The sequence below is a fragment of the Neoarius graeffei genome, chromosome 9 (genome assembly GCF_027579695.1).
Source record: "Neoarius graeffei isolate fNeoGra1 chromosome 9, fNeoGra1.pri, whole genome shotgun sequence".
Classification (NCBI taxonomy): Eukaryota; Metazoa; Chordata; class Actinopteri; order Siluriformes; family Ariidae; genus Neoarius; species Neoarius graeffei.
In genome coordinates, this window is record NC_083577.1 from 94,080,309 (window position 1) to 94,105,038 (window position 24,730).

General features: G+C 41.9%; 1 protein-coding gene across 1 annotated transcript in view; it reads right to left on the bottom strand.

Moving 5' to 3' along the window:
* LOC132892097 (ankyrin repeat domain-containing protein 10-like) overlaps positions 1 to 24,730 on the bottom strand; it is a 44,871-nt gene that overhangs the window by 16,267 nt on the left and 3,874 nt on the right. Inside the window, 3 exon segments of the mRNA XM_060930492.1 lie at positions 13,278 to 13,369; positions 24,468 to 24,578; positions 24,580 to 24,621. Coding sequence (XP_060786475.1) covers positions 13,278 to 13,369; positions 24,468 to 24,578; positions 24,580 to 24,621 — 245 coding nt within the window.

The following is a 24,730-nucleotide window of genomic DNA, read 5'->3' on the forward strand; positions in this document are numbered from 1 at the left end:
CATTTCTTTACAGTGAGAGATTTTTAGTTATTGTAAACATTCAACTGTTTGTGTAGATGGACATTTTTCCAGGAGTAAGGTGGATGCAAGTGCAGAACAAGTAACCACAAAGATGAATATTAAGATGCAATGGAATCAAAAGATTTAGCATTAGAAACACTGAAATATCTGCACACGTGCTGTTCTTCAGATCAGGGTTTTCCAATGAATGGTTCATGTCTTCACCTCTTCAGAGGCTCAGCATCTCAAGTTCATGCAGAAAATTCAACCACAGACATGAAAGACAACTTTTTTTTTTTTTGATGAATGTTTTCTTCAAAAAATTCAAAATTTGACTTAATTTCACCAAATCTTTATCGTTCCAGCCTTTGCACAGATTAAATATCCAGTTATGAAAACCACAGGTTATTTCTACAAATTACTCAATTTTATTTTAGTCTATTTTTTAAATTTCTCATTCATTTTAGATTTATGCTTGAAAAAAAAAAGGAACACCTATGGCCTTTACTAAAGGCATCTACTTGAACAAATAAAATGTTTATTTTTACTTTGGTCACACTACAATTTTTAAAGGATATTTTAAGATTGTTAAAGCTAGTATACAACAATTCAAATGAACATGGTTCTGAAGTAGTTATCATAAAAGTGTATGTATGTATGTATTTATTTAGATGTTGCATGCAGAATATTCCCTCACCTCATTTTTAGGAATATTTTAAATAAAACACCATTTAATCCCCCCCCCCCCCCCCCCCATTTCAAATTCACCAAAAGAACATTAAATTGAAATGCAATTAGTAGTCAGAGGTTAATCTAGATATCTGAATGTAATTTCCTCAAATTTTCTTTATAATTCAGAATATTTCTATATTGCTGTGGGTATTTGAGAACAAGCGTGGTCTGTTTATATACAGAAAGTTTATCTCTTGTCTAGTTTTATGCCTTGACATTCCTCTGTCCAAGTTGTGGGGCTCAAATTTGTTAAAATACTGACTTAAATATTATTTATATTGTACAATAATGAAATTAATTTGATTTTAGAATTTAATACATCAGTTTATAAAATTGCTGTAAATTTGATTAGACCAACCAAACTACAAATGTAATTAATAATAATAATAATAATAATAATAATAATAATAATTAAAAAAGAGCCCTTCTTTCCTCCAGTTCCTACTTGGTGCTCTACATTTATTCTAGACCTGAGGTACTCCCTGACTTGGGTGATTCTGAAGGTTCTAACCTGCCACAGGAAAACATACAACAATCTTCAGTTCTGCCTAAACCTGCAGCAACCCTATTAGTACTACTAAAATATAGTCATACAGAAATTACAAACAAATCTTAATAAATCCTGTCAAGCAACTGCAGTGTGCACATTTCATCATGGCCTCAACATCAGAAATAATGTTTTGGTTCTAATTTAAAAGGGGAATTTTAATGAACAATGAGTCTGAATGCCATGCTGTTTGATATGAAAAATGGCAATTTCACCCACATGCCTCTGGATTGAGTTTAATTAATGCTGAAAGTATAGCGATACAAATTTTGATGCGTTAAGACTTAAAAAGATAAAAGAAAATTTGGTCATGTCAAGTTCTGTGGAGGTCAACTGAATATCGAGGAAAATACCATCATCTGATATTCTGTATTTCGTGTACTGCAAAGTAGAGATAAAAATATTTCTTGAGCAGAAGGATATATTTTGTATGAACCAAAATTAAATCCTTAATAATTATTACATTATAATCATGCCTGTTTGAGCTATGGAACAAAACTTAACCACATGTGGTATATACATACTATTATATACACATCTGTGCATGCATGAACTTGTACCTAATCCCAAATATAATTAAAAGGTTGATGAGAAATTTCATTTAAAAATCAACGGAAATGACCAACTTTTGGCATTCAGAGTCAAAGTCAGAAAATGTTTTTCTTGTTTATAGTTTATTGAGCAGTTGAAAGGATTTTGAACACAGAAACTGTAATATTAGGATCGAGGAAGATTATTAGCACATATCTGCTGTTTTACAGATGACATCACACAAAGGATATGAAAGAAAAAAATAACCTACAATGCCCTGGAAAATATATTTACCTTTCTGCATCGTTCATAATAATATTTCTTTGTGGTGTCCGTTTCATTACATTGTAATAAAGAAATTTGACTAAAGTCTAAATCTAAATATATTGGAATCAAATCATGAGAATACAATTTTCTTAATTGCAAATTCTGATAATGTTACACTTGGTGTAAAAACTGAATATTTTAAATAGTAGTAGTCCTTGTAACAGATTTAATGGTTTATCAAACTGTGAGAATATGATAAACACTATCAGTAATGTAATTTATGTATACATTATTGATGAACTATGACGCTTATTCTATACTACTTCAAGGGCTTAGCGGTTAGGTTTATGTTTAAAAAGTTATGTTCTTGTGGCAGTTTTAAATCAAAATTGACAAATGGTGAGAATACGATGCACTGCATATTATATACACACGCAATACATTTTTGTAAATTTTCTGAAACTTTTTGTGAGAGATTTAAATCGGACACTAATGGTAGATATGTGCACAACAAATTTTGCATAATTATAGTTTTTGTATACTTTATCTGTATTCTTAAGGTTGAAAATGGGGTTTAGCAGATAGCTGATTTTAAAACAAACCTGTCTCAAATATGCATCTATTTTCCCTTATGAAACATTTTTATTTGATCCAACATAGTAAACTTCATTTCAGATTTTGAACACATTTTGTATTCACCTATACCATCTTTTAGAAATAAGAAAATAGTGTATTTTATTTAAAATTATTATACATAGCATACGTATTTTATCATACATATCGTATACTTTTTCTAGTTAAATAAAATTTAGCAGTTCAGTTTGTTTTAAAAGTTTGTTTTTTAATGACACGCAACGTATTAATTAGACTGAAAGAAAAACAATGTCAATTTAAGACATTCAATTCTGTAGGTATTTTGTTTAAAACTATGCATGAGCCAATATTTACATGCAGATATAACAATATGATCAAAGGAATATTTAACATTCAGTTTAACCATGATGCTAAGAATTTTTAACATTTATAGTTAAGAAATGTGACTGTGCAACTTGAAACTAAAGAAATTCACAAGCTAAAATCTTTATTTCAAATCATTTAGCATAAATTTGCTTCTGTAAAGCAGCAGATAATGAAAAAGCCAACAGCATTACAGCATTATTTAAACAGACTTTTGTCATTTCTCATTGTAAAGAGATACAAAATGGTGAGAAATCTGAAAACACTGATCTCCAGCTATGTACAAGGCCCTAAAACATCAACAGGAAACAGGTGCGTCTGTAACGTTTCGGTGTCAGGTAGTACAAAATGGATGCCTTGCTGATACAATGAAGGATTGTACTGATCCATCAGGTTCTGCAAGAAGCGTTCTCTCTTAAGTGCCAAATTACTGGAAATTATAACCAAACACACCTTATTAAAACTTTTCATTTCCTGATTCAGAGCTCATGAGCAGGCCAAACTGTATAAAGTGAGACAACTTTACTATAACAGTCTTAACAGAATTGCACTATTCAACTTAAAATTTTAAATCTATTTAACACGGACTCATTCTCGATAATTACAGTAATTAGCACTTACATTACTACAGTGAGTGTATAAATTCAGTGTGATGTAGTCCAAAATATTTGTAAACATGACCTTTAAAACAGCGCCAGCTTTAAAAACAGTTAACTCATGACTATAAGATGCATTGTTTAAAAAAAAAAAAGCTGCTATAAATTCAGCAACCCACCTATTTTGCATCTCTCAACAATGTACAGGACTGTCTGGAGTTCCAGTAATGCATGTGTGCTTTGAAACAATGAGGAAATGTGCATTTCACTCTGCAGCGCTTCATCATTAAACCATACTTACCAAAATTAAAACAAAAAAGTTTAAAAACGAAACAAAAAGAAAAATGGTGTTTCCTCAGCGCATGATGACATTGCAACAAACAATATTAAAACAATCACACTTTCCAATTCAAATAAACATTTAACCAATGTCAGAGAAAGATCATTTTAAAAAAGATTCCTCCATCTGGACAAATACTCAAAAAGGACTCTCATCAAAAATATATTGAACAGGAAGAATGCTTAATGAAAATAAAAATAAATGAATACACTTAAAAAAAATGTTGAAGGTTATGGAAAATTTAAGTGTCCAATAGCAGAAATTCAAGTACAATACATATATACACAGTACCAGTTAGAAGTTTAGACACCCCTTCTAATTCAGTGTTTTTCCTTATTATTTTTTTTAAATTAATAAAAAAAAAAGTCACTTCCTGTTTTAAAATAATGATGGTTGTCGTTTTTACTCAGTTGCACGGTTTTTGACGTAATATGGATTACTACAGTTGTGGAATCTACGCCTGTCGTGATATTCGATATACCAACTTATCATATGGTAAATGAAAATGAACTCTGTAAATTTTTTTTTACCGTGATTTTGGTATTTACGCGCTGAACATCTACATAGGGAAGTCGCCATAGTATTAGTTTGACCCACTGACTGAATAAAACACCGCACTGTTTTCTGTCGTCTCACGCAGCTCTCTATCAGAGGCGGGGCCTCCCAGCATGCAACAGTTATCCAGCCAGGGTATCCACTGAATGGGAAAAGACAACACGTTGCTCCGTTGTACAGACCACAGGCGTAGAACTGGGTATGGACGGGTCCCTACCAATATTTCTGATTGAAGAAGGAAAAAAAAAAAAACCCACACCTCGCTCTGTGCGCAGTACACAAATGGTTACTGTAGGTTTCCACCTGGCGAAACACCACGCAAAATTCGCTCATGAATATTCCCTCTGGGGGCGTGGTCACAAAAACAGCAAGCATGTCTGGCTACCGTGTCAATTAGCAAGTGCGGTTGCAGTGCAGTGACCGGCTGCTAGCTAGCAAACTGTCCTTGAAGAACATAGCGTTAGGCCACACCAATTCGATTAGTTGGTTCTCAGAATCGCCGCTTGAAGAAAATGCAAAATGAAAAAAAAAATCGAAATCAAACTTCCACCAACAGAAAAACATCGTGGCTGATGGTTTAAAATACTGAAGACTGCAGGTTGAGGTCACGTGACATCAAAAACCAATCAAATCACTCCTTTCACTTTAGATAAAGACTTGTGGAAGCAACATGCCTGTGGAGGGGAATCCTGCAAAGCCTGTGTTTGTGATTGTTAGGATATTCAGCGAACAGAAGCATAAAATCTTTGACAGGTGTGTCGAAATTCAAGAGGGGGAAAACTTTGCACAGGTGTACTCAAGCTGCCGTGAGCTTGTTACCCTGCGATGTGCCAACTTGGACAACAACTCTGTGGAGGTGGGTTTGATTTATATTTTTCACTGATTGATGTGAGGGGCAAACAAAAAAATCATTCAAAGTATTTAGCCATCAGAAGTAGCCTACTCCCGGTCAAATCTTTTTTTTTCTGTGCATTGTAGATGTTCAATTTTTTTTATTTTATTTCGCTCGCTCGCTTCATATTTTTCCTGAAAAAAATCAGAGAACCAACTAATTAAATTGGTGTAGCCTTAGATTAGCTTGTAAAATGAATCAGTTAACAACAGTTCGTATTCAGTGTGTAAAAACGACAACATACGAATATGACTTTTTCTAAGTTTGTGTGGCATGTAAATAATCCAACTTGATACTGACAACAACTGGTGTTCATTAAGGTCACAAAGACATTAAATCATATCAAACGTGTCAAAAAAGTTCTCGAGCCCTCGTCCTGTTTTACCGTTAGATCAATCATATCAGCTTAAACTGGCATTCTAAAACCAGTTAAAGATCTCACAGAAGAGAGCCGACTCCCCCTGCCAGCCTCATGGAATGCAGTGTTTAAGGCTCCGGATGTGTTTTATTTCCATTTATGAGGGAAAGGAACATACACCCTCCTGACAGTCAGTGCGTTATTCGCTTGTAAACACATTTGCAAATTGGTAGAATGAGTTAATCATCACATGCAAGATTTGCAATTAATCAAATGAATTGCATATTATTATTATTCATGAATTACTACAGTTCTGAACTTCAAATTTTAAAAGTCTGGACTTTGGAGAGATGATGGATACTCTTTTGGTGGAACACAACAGAGCAAAATATTGTGACCCTCTAATGTTGGCCTGAAGTTGGCGCCACTGGGGGCTGGCATGGAGTTTATGTCCCTACCAATGTTAACACCAAACATGTAGGCAAGGGCGTAGGTTCTCATTCTAATTGTTACGTTTATCCAAATGACAGCTGGCAATACATTGTTACTTTGCACTTTTTGTCGATCTGGGTACTAATCTTTGAGAAACTGGATTGGCAGAATGTTGCCTGTGAAGAAAAGAATGTCTTTTTATTACCCTGTGCCAAGTTAACATTTACTTAAGTGCAATTTTCAAGAGCCATAGATTGTATTTTATTTATTGTTTTTGTTTGTATTATTTCTTTAGGTTATTTATATATTTATGTTTCACTGTTGAATAAGTTGACTTAAAGTTTACTGTTCTTTGAAAGGGTGTATTTGCATGATCGTTACTATTTTACTAGTGGCATAAAATTGTCTTGAAGATGTCAACAATATCGTTTATCGCAATAATTTCTGAGACAATATCTCATCTCATCTCATTATCTCTAGCCGCTTTATCCTTCTACAGGGTAGCAGGCGAGCTGGATCCTATCCCAGCTGACTACGGGCGAAAGGCGGGGTTCACCCTGGACAAGTCGCCAGGTCATCACAGGGCTGACACATAGACACAGACAACCATTCACACTCACATTCACACCTACGCTCAATTTAGAGTCACCAGTTAACCTAACCTGCATGTCTTTGGACTGTGGGGGAAACCGGAGCACCCGGAGGAAACCCACGCGGACACGGGGAGAACATGCAAACTCCACACAGAAAGGCCCTCGCCGGCCCCGGGGCTCGAACCCAGGACCTTCTTGCTGTGAGCGACAGCGCTAACCACTACACCACCGTGCCGCCCTGAGACAATATATCATCCAACAAAATTTATCGTGACAGGCCTAGTCGAATCTGCCTATTTAACTGTATTTTTATTTACTGTTTGATCTCACACATTAAGAAGGAGAGAAACTCGTCCACTAATTACCTTTTGACGAGACACACCTGTTAATTGAGAAGCATTCCAGGTGACTACCTCATGAAGCGGGTTAAGAAAATGCCAATAGTGTGCAAAGCATCATCACAGGAAACGCTGAAGAAACTAAAATATCAAACATTTTTGTTTACCAGAAAATTCCATACATGTTCCAGATATTTCATAGATTTGATGTCTTCAGTTTTGTTCTACAGTGTAGAGAATAGTCACAATACAGAAACACCTATGAATGAGTAGGGGTGTACAAACGTTTGATTCAAACTGTATAAAAATATTTTCTGTACTTGGTGTTTGTTGTAATGTGTATATAATGCATTTACACTAGAATTTGACTGTAGTATTACGAACAAGCTGGTATTTATTGTAGAAAATAATGGATGTAAAGTAGACTTATTATAAAGTAAGAGACCAGATGGTTATTTTTGTAGTAATAATAACAACAACAAACAGCACTGTGCAAAAGTCTTAATCACATGCAAAGAAATGCTGATAAAGAAAGATCAGGGTTCTAACGAGGCCTTTTCAGCGTATTGGGCCGATACGCAGCGTTTCCTTACCGCTATGCCTACAATATTGTCGACACACCCATAAAAGTTGCCGTTACACTAATAATAAACTTGTCAATCTTGAAAATGTGGTCTTTTAAGTTTCTCGTTATCCCCACGCGGTGGCAACGGTGCACCACCACGCGAATGTTCTATATGCAGACTTACTCCACTCCCCGTCCACGTAAGCGCCCAGTGTTTAGCTGCCCGAGTAGTTCTGTGTGGAGATGGTCACTGGTCATACTAATCCGGTTTACCTCCTTTATCTGTATCGGAGAGATTGCTTCTGGATTGATTTTTCCAGACCTGGACCTGATCCAATAAAACATCTGACCAATCAGGTCATTGTTTACATGTGACGTTGTCTGAGCATGTGCTATTTTTCCCCGGGCATCTTTGTTGCATCATGAAGTCACAGAATATGGATTTACGAAAAACAAAAAAATGCAAAGCACAGATCTTTTCACAGATATGTGACTTTCAGTGAAACAATAATACATTAATAAAGTAAACATATAAATGCAGGTAAGATATTATGAATTTCGTCAGTCCAAATACTCAATTGTTTTAGGCTTCTTAAATTTATCATCTGTGATGCATCATCCATATGAAATCTGTAACATACTGAAACATCCATGACCAATCCGTAGATTATTAGCATCCATGATGCAGCCATATTAAAATCTGTAACCACACCGTATTTTGTATCCTTTTTTCTTTTAATTATATTTCTGGAGTCCGAGACCGACAGTCGTGCTTGAAAGTTTGTGAACCCTTTAGAATTTTCTACATTTCTGCATAAATATGACCCAAATCATCAGATTTTCACACAAGTCCTAAAAGTAGATAAAGAGAACCCAGTTAAACAAATGAGACAAAAATATTATACTTGGTCATTTATTTATTGAGGAAAATGATCCAATATTACAGATCTGTGAGTGGCAAAAGTATGTGAACCTTTGCTTTCAGTATCTGGTGTGACCCCCTTGTGCAGCAATAACTGCAACTAAACGTTTGCGGTAACTGTTGATCAGTCCTGCACACCGGCTTGGAGGAATTTTAGCCCATTCCTCCATACAGAACAGCTTCAACTCTGGGATGTTGGTGGGTTTCCTCACATGAACTGCTCGCTTCAGGTCCTTCCACAACATTTCCATTGGATTAAGGTCAGGACTTTGACTTGGCCATTCCAAAACATTAACTTCATTCTTCTTTAACCATTCTTTGGTAAAACGACTTGTGTGCTTAGGGTCGTTGTCTTGCTGCATGACCCACCTTCTCTTGAGATTCAGGCTACATCCACACGACAACGAGATTTTTTTTTTTAGCGGGTAAAAATAAATAAATAAATAAATAAATAAATAATCGCGTCCACATGGGCACCGGATCAGTAAAATATCAGGTACATATGGCAACGCAACACTTGCTGAAAACGATGCAATACACATGCCACGCCTCTACGTGCGCTGTAAGACGGTCCCATCGGAGACACCAGAACAACAGAAGAAGTAGGACGCATGCGCATAAACCCCTTTTTCTACCCGGCGTGAATGAGTGAGTGCTGCTTGTTCTAGTCATGTGGTTGTGACGTCATCGTAAACAAATCCGTTCTACTCATCCAGACGACTTCGCAACGGCGCCGTTGCCAGATTTTTCCACTCTAGAAACTGTTCTCAAAAAATATCGTTTTGGGGCACCCAAAACGCCGGTGCCGTGTGGACGCCAGGCCGAAACGTTAAATTTTATCAGATTCACCTGAATCCGTTGCCGTGTGGACAGGGCCTCAGTTCATGGACAGATGTCCTGACATTTTCCTTTAGAATTCGCCGGTATAATTCAGAATTCATTGTTCCATCAATGATGGCAAGCCGTCCTGGCCCAGATGCAGCAAAACAGGCCCAAACCATAACACTACCACCACCATGTTTCACAGATGGGATAAGGTTCTTATGCTGGAATGCAGTGTTTTCCTTTCTCCAAACATAATGCTTCTCATTTAAACCAAAAAGTTCTATTTTGGTCTCATCCATCCACAAAACATTTTTCCAATAGCCTTCTGGCTTGTCCACGTGATCTTTAGCAAACTGCAGACAAGCAGCAATGTTCTTTTTGGAGAGCAGTGGCTTTCTCCTTGCAACCCTGCCATGCACACCATTGTTGCTCAGTGTTCTCCTGATGGTGGACTCATGAACATTAACATTAGCCAAATGTGAGAGAGGCCTTCAGTTGCTGAGAAGTTACCCTGGGGTCCTTTGTGACCTCGCCGACTATTACACGCCTTGCTCGTGGAGTGATCTTTATTGGTCGACCACTCCTGGGGAGGGTAACAATGGTCTTGAATTTCCTCCATGTGTACACAAGCTGTCTGACTGTGGATTGGTGGAGTCCAAACTCTTTAGAGATGGTTTTGTAACCTTTTCCAGCCTGATGAGCATCAACAACGCTTTTTCTGAGGTCCTAAGAAATCTCCTTTGTTCGTGCCATGATACACTTCCACAAACGTGTGTTGTGAAGATCAGACTTTGATAGATCCCTGTTCTTTAAATAAAACAGGGTGCCCACTCACACCTGATTGTCGTCCTATTGATTGAAAACACCTGACTCTAATTTCACCTTCAATTTAACTGCCAATCCTAGAGGTTCACATACTTTTGCCACTCACAGATCTGTAATATTGGATCATTTTCCTCAATAAATAAATGATCAAGTATATTTTTCTTATTTGTTTAACTGGGTTCTCTTTATCTACTTTTAGGACTTGTGTGAAAATCTGATGATTTGGGTCATATTTATGCAGAAATATAGAAAATTCTAAAGGGTTCACAAACTTTCAAGCACCACTGTATTTTATCAACCTGCATAGGTTGTTTTGGAGTCCAAGCTGTACAGTGTGACCCGGAATAATGTGCTACTACTTGGAAAAAACTTTCACGACTATTCCTAAGTTGCATGCATTTATTTCCAAGTGTCAGGACTGAATTATATTATAATGGGGATTATAGTTGTGGTGTTCCTGCTCCAGACTGGAACTAAACTCAGGCAGAGGGAGAGTCAAGAGTTATAGGTATAGTTATAAGTGTTGTGGGACCGGGCCCTTATGCTGCGTTTGCGGTAAAGCGCCATCCGTGTTAAGAGGCGCTTACCCCCCCCCCCCCCGTGCATATAATCCGTGCCAGTCCCAGAGTTAGATCTGGATCGTCATGTACTGTAACTGAATGGCTGAAGCTGAAAATAAAGCTGACACTTGCTGAACATCAACTGGTTGTTTTATTCATATTCTATAAATATGTCACCAATATAGATGAATAATGGCCCTTTTCCACTACCCTTTTTCAGCTCACTTCAGCCCGACACGGCTCACGTTTCGACTACCAAAAACCAGCACGACTCAGCTCGCTTCAGCCCTGCTTAGCCCCTAAAACTCGCACCGTTTTGGAGTAGGGCTGAAGCGAGCCGAGTGAGGCTGGGGGCATGAGCAGACACTCCCCTGTGCACTGATTGGTGAGGAGGAGTGTCCTCACACGCCCCCACACGCCCCGCGAGCACGCTGGGATCTGTAAACACCGTAAACCCGGAAGGAGAAGAATTACGAATTACGAGAATTATGAAGCCTTATGCGCCTCGCCTCATCTATACGCTCTTGCCAGTATCTGTCCGCGTTGTCGGTGACAACAAGCCACAGCACCAAGACCAGCAACACTAACGACTCCATGTCCTCCATGTTTATTGTTTACTATTCGGGTCGTGAGACTACCGCTTAAAAGATCACTGATGTCACTGTTTGCGCTGCTTAACGACATCACCTGACGTCCACCCACTTTCGCTAACTCCACCCAATGTGTGCACCCACTTCCAGCCAGCACGGTTCAGCGCGGTTGTAGTCGAAATGCAACTCCAACAGCCCCGCTCAGCCCGACTCAGCACAGCACCGCTCAGCCCGACTCAGCCGTGTTTGTAGTGGAAAAGCGGCATAAGTCTTCAATCACAGCAACTTTTGGCCAAAAAAAAAAAAAAATTCTCCTCATTAATATTACCAAAAAAAGAATGACTCTCAGGGAGGCCTGCAAGTGCCAGGAAATGCACTAGAATGCATCTCCGAGCATGAAACCCTTGAGCTTTTGGGGGCCTAAGGCGGCCCCTGAACCCCCGGCCGTTATGACTGGTGCCACTACACTGATATTTTGATCTAGTTAAAACCCTGATGTTTTCAAAAATACTGAAAATTAAATGCTTCTATTTAAAAAAAAAATAATAGAAGTGTGCCGACTCTTTACTTGTTTAAAGTCAGTAGGCTCAGGTACACTTTGTGTAGGTTTATAAAGGAATTATGTGGCAAGTTTTTTGTTGTTTTCTTTACTGACATACAAACATTTTTCTGGAACATTTCACTGAGTCTATTTTGTTGTAAGAGTAAAATTTGGAAATCTAAAGTGTTTTTGTACTGACTCAATAAGGCACGTCAAAAAATTCTCACTAAATTTGGACAATAAATAAATAAATAAATACGGTGCCCAAGGCCTTTGCACAGTACTGTATATAAACTAGATGTTTGTTGTAATAATAATAATAATAATAACAACAACAACAATATAGGTATTCCAAGAATAATGTACACAAACTAATTTACAAGTCAGGTAATCAGAGACTGGACATTCACACCAAACGCAACGAGAGCATCAAAACTACCAGAAGTCATTAACTTTGTGCGTAAGCCGGCGGCTCTCGGCAGCGAGACCGTTGGCGCGTCTTGGGTGGTGGAGGTGTCAGAATAAAGCTGAAGTCCAGGCAACTTCATGGTAATGAGCTACGGCATGGTTCAGCAGCAACCCATCAGAATTTAGAAGTGCACTGCTCTAAAGAATACTAGACAACACAGTCATGTAAAATTGTGGTTCCATTCAAATCGTTCTGAGGTACAATAGAGGAGAAAATCGCTGCAGTGACCAGTTTCCCCATTATTTATGATGTGTCCCTGTTTGAAATCTGACACCACACAAATGGCTTTTAATTATGTATTCAATTTATTTTCTTACTAAACACGCATCATAATTGTTCATTATTTTTCTTCATTTATCAATTTTTTTACCATCACATTTAAAAGATTTCATGAGCTTAACTTGCATCCTACTCATGGTCAGTCGGCACAAAGATACCGGCTAACGTGTGTTTGCTTTGCATCCATTTTAAATAAAGTCTGCAAGATGAAGCATTCTGAGCGAACTTGTATCTGCCCGTTTCATCTACATCACAGAGCATCCACGAACTTCAACAGTGTTGTCAACAAAGCAGCCAGAGCGGATTTTAAAACACTTGCCGCTTTTGGTGTGAACGTACCAGTAAATACCAGAGCATCTGGAAATAACAGATACACCTGGATTGTCACGGTGTACTGGGAGATAAGTTTACGGTGTTAAACGAGAACACTGAAGTGTTTTTGACGAGAGTCCTGAATGAATAAAACGTGCCAGTGAAGCGTTTTCAGGAATGCTGAGGGCACAGAATTTAAAAAATAAAGAAAGAAATTAAAAGAAATGTGGTGCATTTGAATTTATACTTACTCAGCTTTCGCTCCTTGGATCAGGAGAGCGTTAATACACTCGACACTACCCGCACGCGCTGCCTTGTGAATGGGGGTTTCTCCAACATAGTCCTGAGGGAGGAAGAGAGAGAGCACAAGAGAATGACAAATAGAGACAGAACGACAGACTGAGAAATGGATTGACCTCCGATATTTAAAACCGGACAGCCTTTCAATTTCATAAAATCTGTGAAATTTTGCTCGCTCTTAAATGGTCATTGTTCAGCTCCAGATTGTTCTGACCGCACCAACAAACCAGCCGTTCAACCTCCCGTCTGTATGCAGACTCGTCACCGTCTCGGATGAGGCCGATGACCGTTGTGTCATCTGCAAATTTCAGGAGTTTAACAGATGGGTCTCTTGAGGTGCAGTCGTTGGTGTAAAGGGAAAACAGCAGTGGGGAGAGCACACACCCCGGGGGGGGGGGGGGGGGGGGGGGGGGGGGCACCAGTGCTGATAGTCCGAGTGCTGGATGTGATGCTCCCCAGCCTCACCTGCTGCTTCCTGTCAGTCAGGAAGTTTATAATCCACTGACAGGTGGAGGAGGGCACAGTGAGCTGGGTGAGCTTGGTGTGGTGGATGTCTGGAACGATGGTGTTGAACGCCGAACTGAAGTCCACAAACAGGATCCTGGCGTACGTCCCTGCAGAGTCAAGGTGTTGCAGGATGTAGTGCAGTCCCATATTGATTGCATTATCCGCTGATCTGTTTGCCCGGTAGGCAAACTGCAGGGGGTCCAGCAGGGGGTCTGTGATGTCCTTCAGGTGTGACAACACCAGTCTCTCGAAGGACTTCATGACTACAGATGTGAGGGCTACAGACCTGTAGTCATTCAGTCCTGTGATGGTGGTTTTCTTGGGAACCAGGATTATTGTGGAGCGTTTGAAGCATGAGGGGACTTCACACAGCTCCAGGGATCTATTGAAGATCTGGGTGAAGATGGGGGCCAGCTGATCAGCACAGACCTTCAGACAGGAGGGTGACACCGTCTGGGCCGGGTGCCTTCCTGATCTTCTGTCTGCGAAAAAGCTGACAAACATCCTCTTCACAGATCTTGAGTGCTGGTGTGGGGTCAGAGGCGAGAGGAGGCAGAATAGCAGGGGGTGTAAATGGGTCTTTAATGTCTTAAGGGGAAAGAGGTGTGAATGTGTCAAATCTGCAGTAGAACACATTCAACTCGTCAGCCAGTTGATGGTTCATTGCAGTGTTGGGGGATGGTCTCCTGTAGTTGGTGATATTCTTCAGGCCTATCCACACTGATGCCGGATCATTGGCTGAAAGGCTGTTTTTGATCCTTTCAACGTAGCTCCTTGTGGCAGCGGGGGTGTGGCCAAGCAGCAGTCTGTGAATGGAGGGCGGGGTCGGGGAAGGTAAGCAGCTAGGTCATTACACCTGATGTCAATTTGTGTGTGTGTGTGTGTGTGTGTGTGTGTTTTGCAGGGATGGAGTATAAAGGGAGGGGGAGAGGAGAGAAGAAGGGCGCTCCCTGACCGCAACACTTGTGTGTGTAAAAGAAAAAGAAAGCAAGCAAGCAAGCAAGCAAGCTGAAAAGCTCAATAAAGCGCGTTTGTAAACACGAACTCTCGCCTGCTGTGCTTCTGTGCTCCACCCACATCGGGGATCACTACAGTGGTGCTGAAACCCGGGAGCACAGAAGGGAACCACCCCATGGAGTCCTCCCTGTTCAAAGAGCTCATCCTTGCCCTCGCTACCGCCCAGCAGAACCAGCATCAAGAGCTGATCACCCTCCGGAAGGAGCAGCGGCAGCACTTCGAAGCCTTGATGCTGGCCCAGCAGGAAGATCACCAGGCGTTCCGGCACCTGCTCACGTCAGCAGGGCCGCCGGCCACCGCTGCCGCCACCCTCACGAAAATGGGACCGCAAGATGATCAGGAAGTGTTCCTCGCTGTCTTTGAGCAAACAGCCGAGGCGTGGGGGTGGCCGCTGGAGCAGCGCACCTCCTCCTGCTCCTAACTGGCGAGGTGCAGCTCGCAGCGCAGCAGCTCCCTGCTGACAGCCGGCTGGTCTACGCGGACCTGAGGAAAGCCATCCTGCAGAGGCTCGGCCGCTCCCCGGAGCAACACCGTCAGCGCTTCCGGACGCTGACACTGGAGGAGGTCGGCCGGCCGTTTGCATTCGGCCAGCAACTCCGGAACGCCTGCCAGCGGTGGCTGAGGGCGGAAGACCGCGACGCCGAGGAGATCATCGATCTGGTGGCACTGGAGCAGTTTATCTCTCAACTTCCGGAAGAAATGGCGGAATGGGTCCAGTGTCACCACCCGGCGTCGCTGGAACGAGCTATCGAGCTGGCGGAGGACCATCTGGAGGCGGCTCTGACGGCAGGCAGACGAGGCGTCACCCCTCGCTTCTCTTCTCTCTCTCCTGTCTCTGGTCCCCCTCTCCACCCCGTTCCCCTGCCACGAAGGCGGCTGGCTCTTCCCCAGCCGGCCCGTCGCACCCGTGTTGTCCTCCCATCTCCCTCTTCTGTGTCTGTTTTGTCTCCCCCTCAGATGAGTGACACCCGTAACACCAGTGCAGAGGGAAAGCCTGGGCCGGTGTGCTGGCGCGGCGGGGAATCGGAGCGTCTCCAGAACCAGAGCCCCACAAGGGAGGTGGGGGCTGTCATCCGGATCCCAGACGCGCCAGAAACCGCCCCCGATCGGGCCGGAACGTATCGCGTACCGGTGAGTATTCAAGGGGATACATATCGCGCTTTGGTGGATTCCGGTTGCAATCAGACCTCAATTTACCAACGCCTGGTGCAAGGTGAGGCACTGGGGGGAGCACAAGCGGTGAAAGTGTTGTGTGTGCACGGGGATGTTCACCATTACCCTCTAGTGTCTGTCCATATTCCATTCCGGGGCCAAACGCATAAAATGAAGGCGGCGGTTAATCCTCGTCTTACCCACTCGTTGATCTTGGGTACTGATTGGCTGGGATTTAAAGAATTAAATGGGAGTATTTAACACGCAGTGGGTCCTGCCCGAGTAGGTCATGGGAAGATCCTGGTGTGGCATTGGCTGGAAAAGCTGTCACAGAGCTGTCTGTGTCAACACCACATCAGAGTGAGGAGCACCCCGCTCCTCCTCCCTCTCTCGGGGATCCTCTTGGGGATTTCCCGTTAGAGCAGTCACGAGACGAAACTCTGCGGCATGTGTTTGACCAAGTGAGAGTAATCGATGGTCAAACTCTCCAGCCAAGCATGGCACCAACCTTCCCCTATTTTGCCATTATTAAAGATAGATTGTACCAAGTGACACAGGACACTCAAACCAAGGAATGAGTAACCCAGTTGTTAATCCCAAAGAGCCGTAGGGAACTCGTATTCCATGCGGCTCACTTTAATCCCATGGCTGGACACTTGGGGCTGGCTGGTTATTATCGTAGGTTTATACCTAACTATTCGGACGTCACCAGCCCGCTAACCGACCTCACTAAAAAGGGGGCTCCAGATCCGGTCCAGTGGACAGAGCAATGCCAACAGGCCTTCTCAGAGGTAAAAGCTGCACTGTGTGGGGGGCCACTTTTACACTCCCCTGACTTCTCTCTCCCCTTTATTTTGCAGACTGATGCATCGGACAGGGGGCTGGGGGACGTTTTGTCCCAGGAGGTGGAGGGTGAGGAGCGCCCGGTGCTGTACATCAGCCAAAAGCTGTCGATGCGCAAAAGCAAGTACAGCACAATTGAAAAGGAGTGTCTCGCCATCAAGTGGGCGGTCCTCGCCCTCCGATACTACCTGCTGGGGCGCCCTTTCACTCTCTGTTCAGACCACGCACCCCTCCAGTGGCTCCACCGCATGAAGGATGCCAATGCGCGGATCAGCCGTTGGTATCTCGCTCTCCAGCCGTTTAAGTTCGAGGTGATCCACAGGCCGGGGGCACAAATGGTGGTGGCAGACTTCCTGTCCCATCCGGGGGGGGGGGGGGGGAGTCAGCTTCAGGCCGGACGGCTCCCCGGCCTGAGTCGGGCGGTGGGGGTATGTGGCAGCAGGGGCGTGGCCAAGCAGCAGTCTGTGAATGGAGGGCGGGGTCAGGGAAGGTAAGTGGCTAGGTCATTACACCTGATGTCAATTTGTGTGTGTGTGTGTGTGTGTGTGTGTGTGTGTGTGTGTGTGTGTGTGTGTGTTGCAGGGATGGAGTATAAAGGGAGGGCGAGAGGAGAGAAGAAGGGCGCTCCCCGACCACAACACTTGAGTGAGTGAGTGAGTGAGTGAGTAAAAGAAACAAAGCAAGCAAGCTGAAAAGCTCAATAAAGTGCGTGTGTAAACACGAACTCTCGCCTGCCGTGCTTCTGTGCTCCACCCACATCGGGGATCACTACACTCCTCTTAGCTGCTTTCACCTCTTTCATCAGTGTGTTTCTGGCCTGTTTGTACAGGACTCTGTCCCCACTTCTGTAGGCCTCCTCCTTGGCCTGGTGAAGCTGCCTGAGTTTTGCGGTGAACCAGGGTTGTTTGTTGTTGTATGTGCGGAAGGTCTTGGTGGGCACACACATATCCTCACAAAAACTGATGCAAGATGTCACAGTTCATGCAGGTCTGAAGCTGCAGCCTCAAAAACACTCCAATCAGTGCAGTCAAAGCAGGCTTGTAATTCCACTTTGGCCTCATCGGACCATCTCCTCACCATCTTGACTACAGGCTTAGCAGATTTCAGCTTCTGCCTGTAAGTCGAGATAAGATGAACAATGCAGTGATCAGATAGTCCCAAGGCTGCACAGGGGACAGAGTGGTACGAGTCCTTTAAAACAGTGTAACAATGGTCCAGAGTATTAGTGTCCCTGGTGGGACACTTAATGTGCTGTTTATATTTTGACAGTTCGTGGCTGAGATTTGCTCTGTTAAAGTCCCCAAAACAATGAGCAAAGAGTCCAGGTATTTTTTCTCCATGTCGTTTATCTGGTCAGCCAGGTGTTGTAATGCCTAAGTAACACAAGCCTGAGGAGGGATGTAGACTCCAACCGGAATAAATGAGGAAAACTCTCGCGGAGCATAAAACGGTTTGCTGTTTATGAATAATGTCTCCAGATGAGGACTGCATGATTTGTTTAGAACCGTGAAAACCTTCGTTAATGTAAAAGCAGACTCCGCCTCCCTTCGTTTTCCCCGTGAGCTCCGTTTCGCGGTCCGCTCGGTGAAGGTGAAATCCAGGCAGGTGGAGAGAAGTGTCCGGGATGTGCTCACCGAGCCAGGTTTCGGTGAAGCACAAGGCAGCAGATCTGTTAAAATCCGTGTTGATTGTGTTGAGGAGCAGCAGTTCGTCCATCTTGTTGGCCAGAGAGCAGACGTTAGCCAGGTGAATAGACGGGAGCGCAGTGCGAAACCCCCGCTGCCTCAGCCTGACGAGCGCACCAGCTCGCATTCCCCGGTGTCCTCGGCAGAGACCATAGAGAGCTGCTGCTCCTCCAACAAGTAGCTCTGGAAAACTTTCCGGATCGATGAAAAAACTTTACTGGTGGTTATTCCAATGTTTATGAGTTCTTCTCTGAAGTATGTGAACAGAGAAGAAGCGCAAGAAACACAACACACAAAAAAAACATAGAAAGTACGAGCGAGCGAAGTACCAAGGCAACCGTCCGCGGCACCATCTTGGAAAATTATTTACACACACAATTCCAAAAACACTGGGACATTGTGTAAACTGTAAATGAAAACAGAACGTGATAATTTGCAAATCATGGAAACCCTATATTTCATTGAAAATAGTACAAAGGCAACATATCAAATGTTGAAACTGAGAAATTTTATTGTTTTGTGAAAAATATATGCTCATTTTGAATTTGATGTCAGCAACACATTTCAGAAAAGCTGGGCCAGGGGCATGTTTACTACTGTGTTGCATCACCTTTACTTTTAACAACACACTAAACATTTGGGGACTGAGGAGAGCAACTTCTGTAGTTTTGAAAGAGAAAGTGTCATCCCATTCTTGCCTGATATACAATTTCAATTGCTCAACAGTTCGGGGTCTCCTTTGTCATATTTTGCGCTTCATAATACACCAAATGTTTCAAATGGGAGACAGGTCTGGACTGCAGGCAGGCCAGTTTTGCACCTGGACTCTTATTACGGAGACATGCTGTTATGTGCAGAAAGCGGTTTGGCGTTGTCTTGCTGAAAGAAGGAAGGCCTTCCCTGAAAAAGATTTTGTCTGGATGGCAGCATATTGCTCTGAAACATGTTTATATCATTCAGCATTAACGATGCCTTCCCAGATGTACAAGCTACCCAGGTCATGTGCACTAATGCCCCCTCATACCATCACAGATGCTGACTTTTGAACTGTGCACTGCTAACAAGCTGGATGCCCCCCCCTTCCTCTTTAGCCTGAAGGACGTGGTGTCCATGATTTCTAAAAAGAATTTCTACTTTTGATTTGCCAGACCTCGGGACAATTTTCCACTTTGCCGCAGTCCATCGTTAAAGAGCTCGGGCCCAGAGAAGGGGGCGGGGTTTCTGAATATTGTTTATATCTGATTTTAACTTGCATTTGTGGATGCAGTAATGAAGTGTTTTCACAGACGATGGTTTTCTGAAATGTTCCTGAGCCCATACAGTGATTTCCACTACAGACACGTGTCTGCTTTTAATGCAGTCTCTCCTGAGGACCTGAAGATCACAGGCATCCAATGTCAGTTTTCAGCCTTGTCTCTTGCATATGGAGATTTCCCCGATTCTCTGAATCTTTTAATGATATTATGTACCATAGATGATGTGATCCCCAAATTCTTTGCAATTTTACATTGAGGAACATTATTCTTAAATTGTTGCGCTGTTTGCCCATGCAGTCTTTCACAGAGTGGTGAACCCCTCCCCATCTTTACTTCTGAGAGACTCCGCCTCTCTGGGATGCTCTTTTTTGACCCAATCATCTTACTAACCTGTTGCCAATTAACCAAATTTATTTAAAAAAAAAAAAAATTAGCATTACACAACTTTTTCAGTCTTTTGTTGCCCTGTCCCAACTTTTCTGAAATGTGTTGCTGACAAAGTGAACATATAATTTTCAAAAAACAAAATCTCAGTTTGAACATTTGACATCAACTTTCTACGATTTTCAATGAAAGATAGGGTTTATATGATATGCAAATCATCATATTCTGTTTTTATTTACAGTTTACACAGCATCCCAACTTTTTTTTTTAAATTTATTTACACACACACACACACACACACACATATATATACATATATACACACACACACACACAGTACCAGTCAAAAGTTTGGAAACACCTTCAAAGTCGATGGTTTTTCTTTATTTTAATTAACTAAAAGACACTTCATGTCAAAGTAATGACTGATTTATTTCTCTTTACTTAGTTGAGTGGTTCTTGACATAATATGGATTCTCTAGCCGCTTTATCCTTCTACAGGGTCGCAGGCAAGCTGGAGCCTATCCCAGCCTGACTACGGGCGAAAGGCGGGGTACACCCTGGACAAGTCGCCAGGTCATCACAGGGCTGACACATAGACCAGGCATGCAAACTGGTCAGGGGTGAAAAAGGTGAGAAGGATGCACGGGGACACGGCACGCGCGCAAAAGTACATTTCGTAGTCTACGTTACAAAAATACATATTACAGACATGTATATATACTGAATTTAATCACAGTTTGACGACAAATAGTATGTACACACTACAAAAGGGCACAGACTGCCATTTACAAACTCATACAGATAAACTTAATCTCATGCCTTTATTGTTCACGAAGAACACACATTCTCAGATGAGGTCTATACCGTTTCTGGACAGTTTTATACTGTATATGCAAAAGAACAGACACTAAAAAACAACAATAACAACACTGCTTCAAGTTCAGCATGATTTAAACCATTTACACCAGTGTCACATTTTATAGTTTTTTTCCTCACGCTTTGTAAAGGCTCACCAGTGAGCAGAACATGAACTTGTCATGCCTACAACAGCTGAATGCGGCGATTTCCATGTTGCTCAGCAAAACGCTTCACAAATTTATCAAGATCTAATGCTTTTGTGCGCTTTGATTCAATGCTGAGTACAGCCAAACTTGATAGTCTCTTTTCTGTCATAGTCAACCGCAAATAAGTCTTTATGAGCCTGAGAGATGAAAAACTTCGTTCACAGGATGCACTGCTCACAGGCAAGACAACCGCTATTTTACACAACCTGAACAACTAAAAAAAAAAAAATCATCATCATCATCTTGGTATGGGTCCAAAAACAGTGAACTCCATGAGAGTGGTAGGACTCTCCTGTTCCCCCTTTTTTCTGTCTAGTACTCTCCTCGTCTGATGTAACTCATGTTTAAGATCCTCAATATTTGAATCATAAGCTTCAGCCAATAGCAATGTTTTCCTTGACAGACGGTGAATCAATATTAACTTTTGTGGCCGACTTTACACAAAACTAATGTCAGACCTAGCTAACATTAGGCCAAAAAAAAAAAAGTGTGTTTCAGGTAACATGAAATACTAAAATAAGGTCGGTAGGTAGGAAATTTTTTTTTCTTAATTTGTTTTATTTTGTTCGAAAAAATTAACACAAGTAAACATCTTACAAAATAGTATTTTGGCACAGAATCCTTTATACCACACATCATAATAAAATAAGTGTTTTAAATCTTTAAACGAATAAAAAAAATATCGCAAGAGTTCGAGTTATGATCTGCGGAAGCGTATTGCTGCCACACTCAAAAAAAAAAAAAAATTGGCTTAGACTCAAGTAATTACGTGAAAAGATATTGTTAACAGAGTTATCACGTTTTTACAATATATTTATCATGTAATAACACGTAATTTCATGATATTTCCATGTGATAATGTGAAAACACCTTATCAAGAAATAACGTGAAAATATGGTTGAACGTCCTAGGCTAGGCTACTTCCATTAAAAGCAGACGGCCTCGCCTCGCCTACTGTAGAACTTGGGTCGAGCAAAAACACGGAGCAAAAACATGGCTGAATCCTGAATGACTCCTATTTGTATAAATAGGGGACTACATAGGCGGCAAAATGTAGTGTTTTTCCCTGCCATGGAAGTGCACTTGTATACTGAAGAGGAAGCAATTTGCATTACAAGCCAGGAGGGCTGATAGAAGTGGCAAAACATTTTACTTTTTATCGTTTCTTTCACAACTTGAATGCGTTGAAACAAAAAATTATGACTAACGCTGCCTTACACTAAAATATCGAGGGAAATTTGTATAAAAACTTTACGGTCGGCAATTTCGACGCGGAAATTCTCGATCGGTCGGGTTACCGGAAACACACTTTTTTTTTTGCCTTACATGTATAGTTAGCTAAATAACCTTCTCCAACCTGATTTTTATCCTCTCAAAATCAGCATCGCAACTATGCTAGCACTGTTCATTCATTATAATTTCATTTTTTGATAGATAGTTAATCAGCTTTTACCCCTTTCCTCCCGTGTCTCCTTTCCTCGCGACTCCTGGCTCCCTCGCTTCGCGCCTCTCAATTTTCCAAAACAACCAATCTCTGGCGTTATCTCGTGCTGCATTCGCCGCAGTCGGACATTGAAAATTCGCCGCACGTAAATGTCAAATTGGCCGTAATTTTTCTTTGAATTCGTCGCTGTCAACTGGGGTAGCAGCAGGGGTGGCAAGGCTTTCTTTTAGAGTGGCATATGCCACCCCGGTAGATCCGCCCATGGTTATTCACCCCGAGCACGCTGGAAAACTGTTTCCATTGGTATTCAGATTCAGTCGCGAGATGAGGTTGCCAGATCTCTCTATAAAAAGGAGACTTTGCGGGTCTGAATCTGTGGAATATTCGTAAGCGAGGACTGGCAACCAGCAGTGGGTTGTGCACCAGCTGATCAGAACTCCAATGGAAAAGAAGCGTGTTAGTAACTGTTTATCTTGATTGGCTGTAACCTTGTAAGTGAAATGTTTGGCAACAATAGCGTTGTAGCTGCTACCTACCCCCCCCCCCAAAAAAAACTCTTCGGATCTACACGATTCACACAAGTGACCTATTTTGGGACCCAAAACGGCGAATTTCGCCGAAAGGTGAGGAGTTTGCATGTGTGATAGACACACACGACCATTCACACTCAAACCTACGCTCAATTTAGTGTCACCAGTTAACCTAACCTGCAATGTCTTTGGACTGTGGGGGAAACCGGAGCACCCCGGAGGAAACCCACGCGGACACGGGGAGAACATGCAAACTCCACACAGAAAGGCCCTCGCCGGCCCCAGGGCTCGAACCCAGGACCCTTCTTGCTGTGAGGCGACAGCGCTAACCACTACACCACCGTGCCGCCATATATATACACACACACACACATATATATATATATATATATATATATATAATCACATACACATGTATACAAGATATACATATGCCACTTTATTAGGAACACTCATCCACCTGCTGTTTTCTGCAGTTCTCTAATCAGTCAATCCCTTGACAGCAGCACAATGCATCAAATCATGCAGATACAAATCAAGAGCTTCAGTTAATGTTCACTTCAAACATCAGAATGAACTCACAAAACTTTATTAATCCCGAAGGAAATTCTTAAAACAGGAACCTTAGAATCAAGAATAAGTTCCTATTAAAAGTGGCCAGTGAGTGTGTGTGTGTGTATATATATATATATATATATATTATATATATATACACACATACATACACACACACACAAAAGAATTGAGGCGGGGGGGGGGGGGGGAATCTAATCTAATTGTTATTTATCACACTGTGGTTATCAGTTGAAAGAGAATTCGACTGGTCTAAATATTATAAATCTGGTGCAAAAGGTATTTTAGGCCGAAATGTTCCTTTAACACCCCCCCCCAAAAAAAAAGTCTGTTTCATAAAAGCATCTGCATTTATTACTTTATTTGTCCTTCAATAACAAAACGCATCATGCAGGTTTTTTTAAATGCTCAGATTCCAACAAAATGCAAGGTTTAACCCCAGCAAAATTATCAAACATCTTTATCAAACTCCATTCTCAGGTAAAAGCAGTAAGAGAATATAATAATAATAATTATTATTATTATTCCTTTTTTTTTTTATTGCTCATGCTCCTTTGGAACTTTCAGTTTGCAACATAACACTGATTACATTGCAGTGTTTTGTCCATAACAAGTCATGAAAGGAATGACGGACAACTGTGCTTTGACTCCGTGAGATGGGCGTGGGTTTACAGGTGACCCACCTGCCTGTTAAGGTCCGCACCGGCCTGCAAGAGCCACATCAGGCACTGTGGGTGTCCACCGAACGCTGCGATATGAGCCGGAGTCTGCGCGAAGCGGGACGTCGAAGCATTCAACTCCACAACCTGCCTGCACCAGCTGCATCACACACTCCAGCTGTGGGAAACCAGACAGGTAATTAATCAAATCAAGGCATGAGAGAAGCACCATGCAAATAAAAATTACCCCCCCCTCAAAAAAATAAATTTTTTTTAAAAAAGCACCC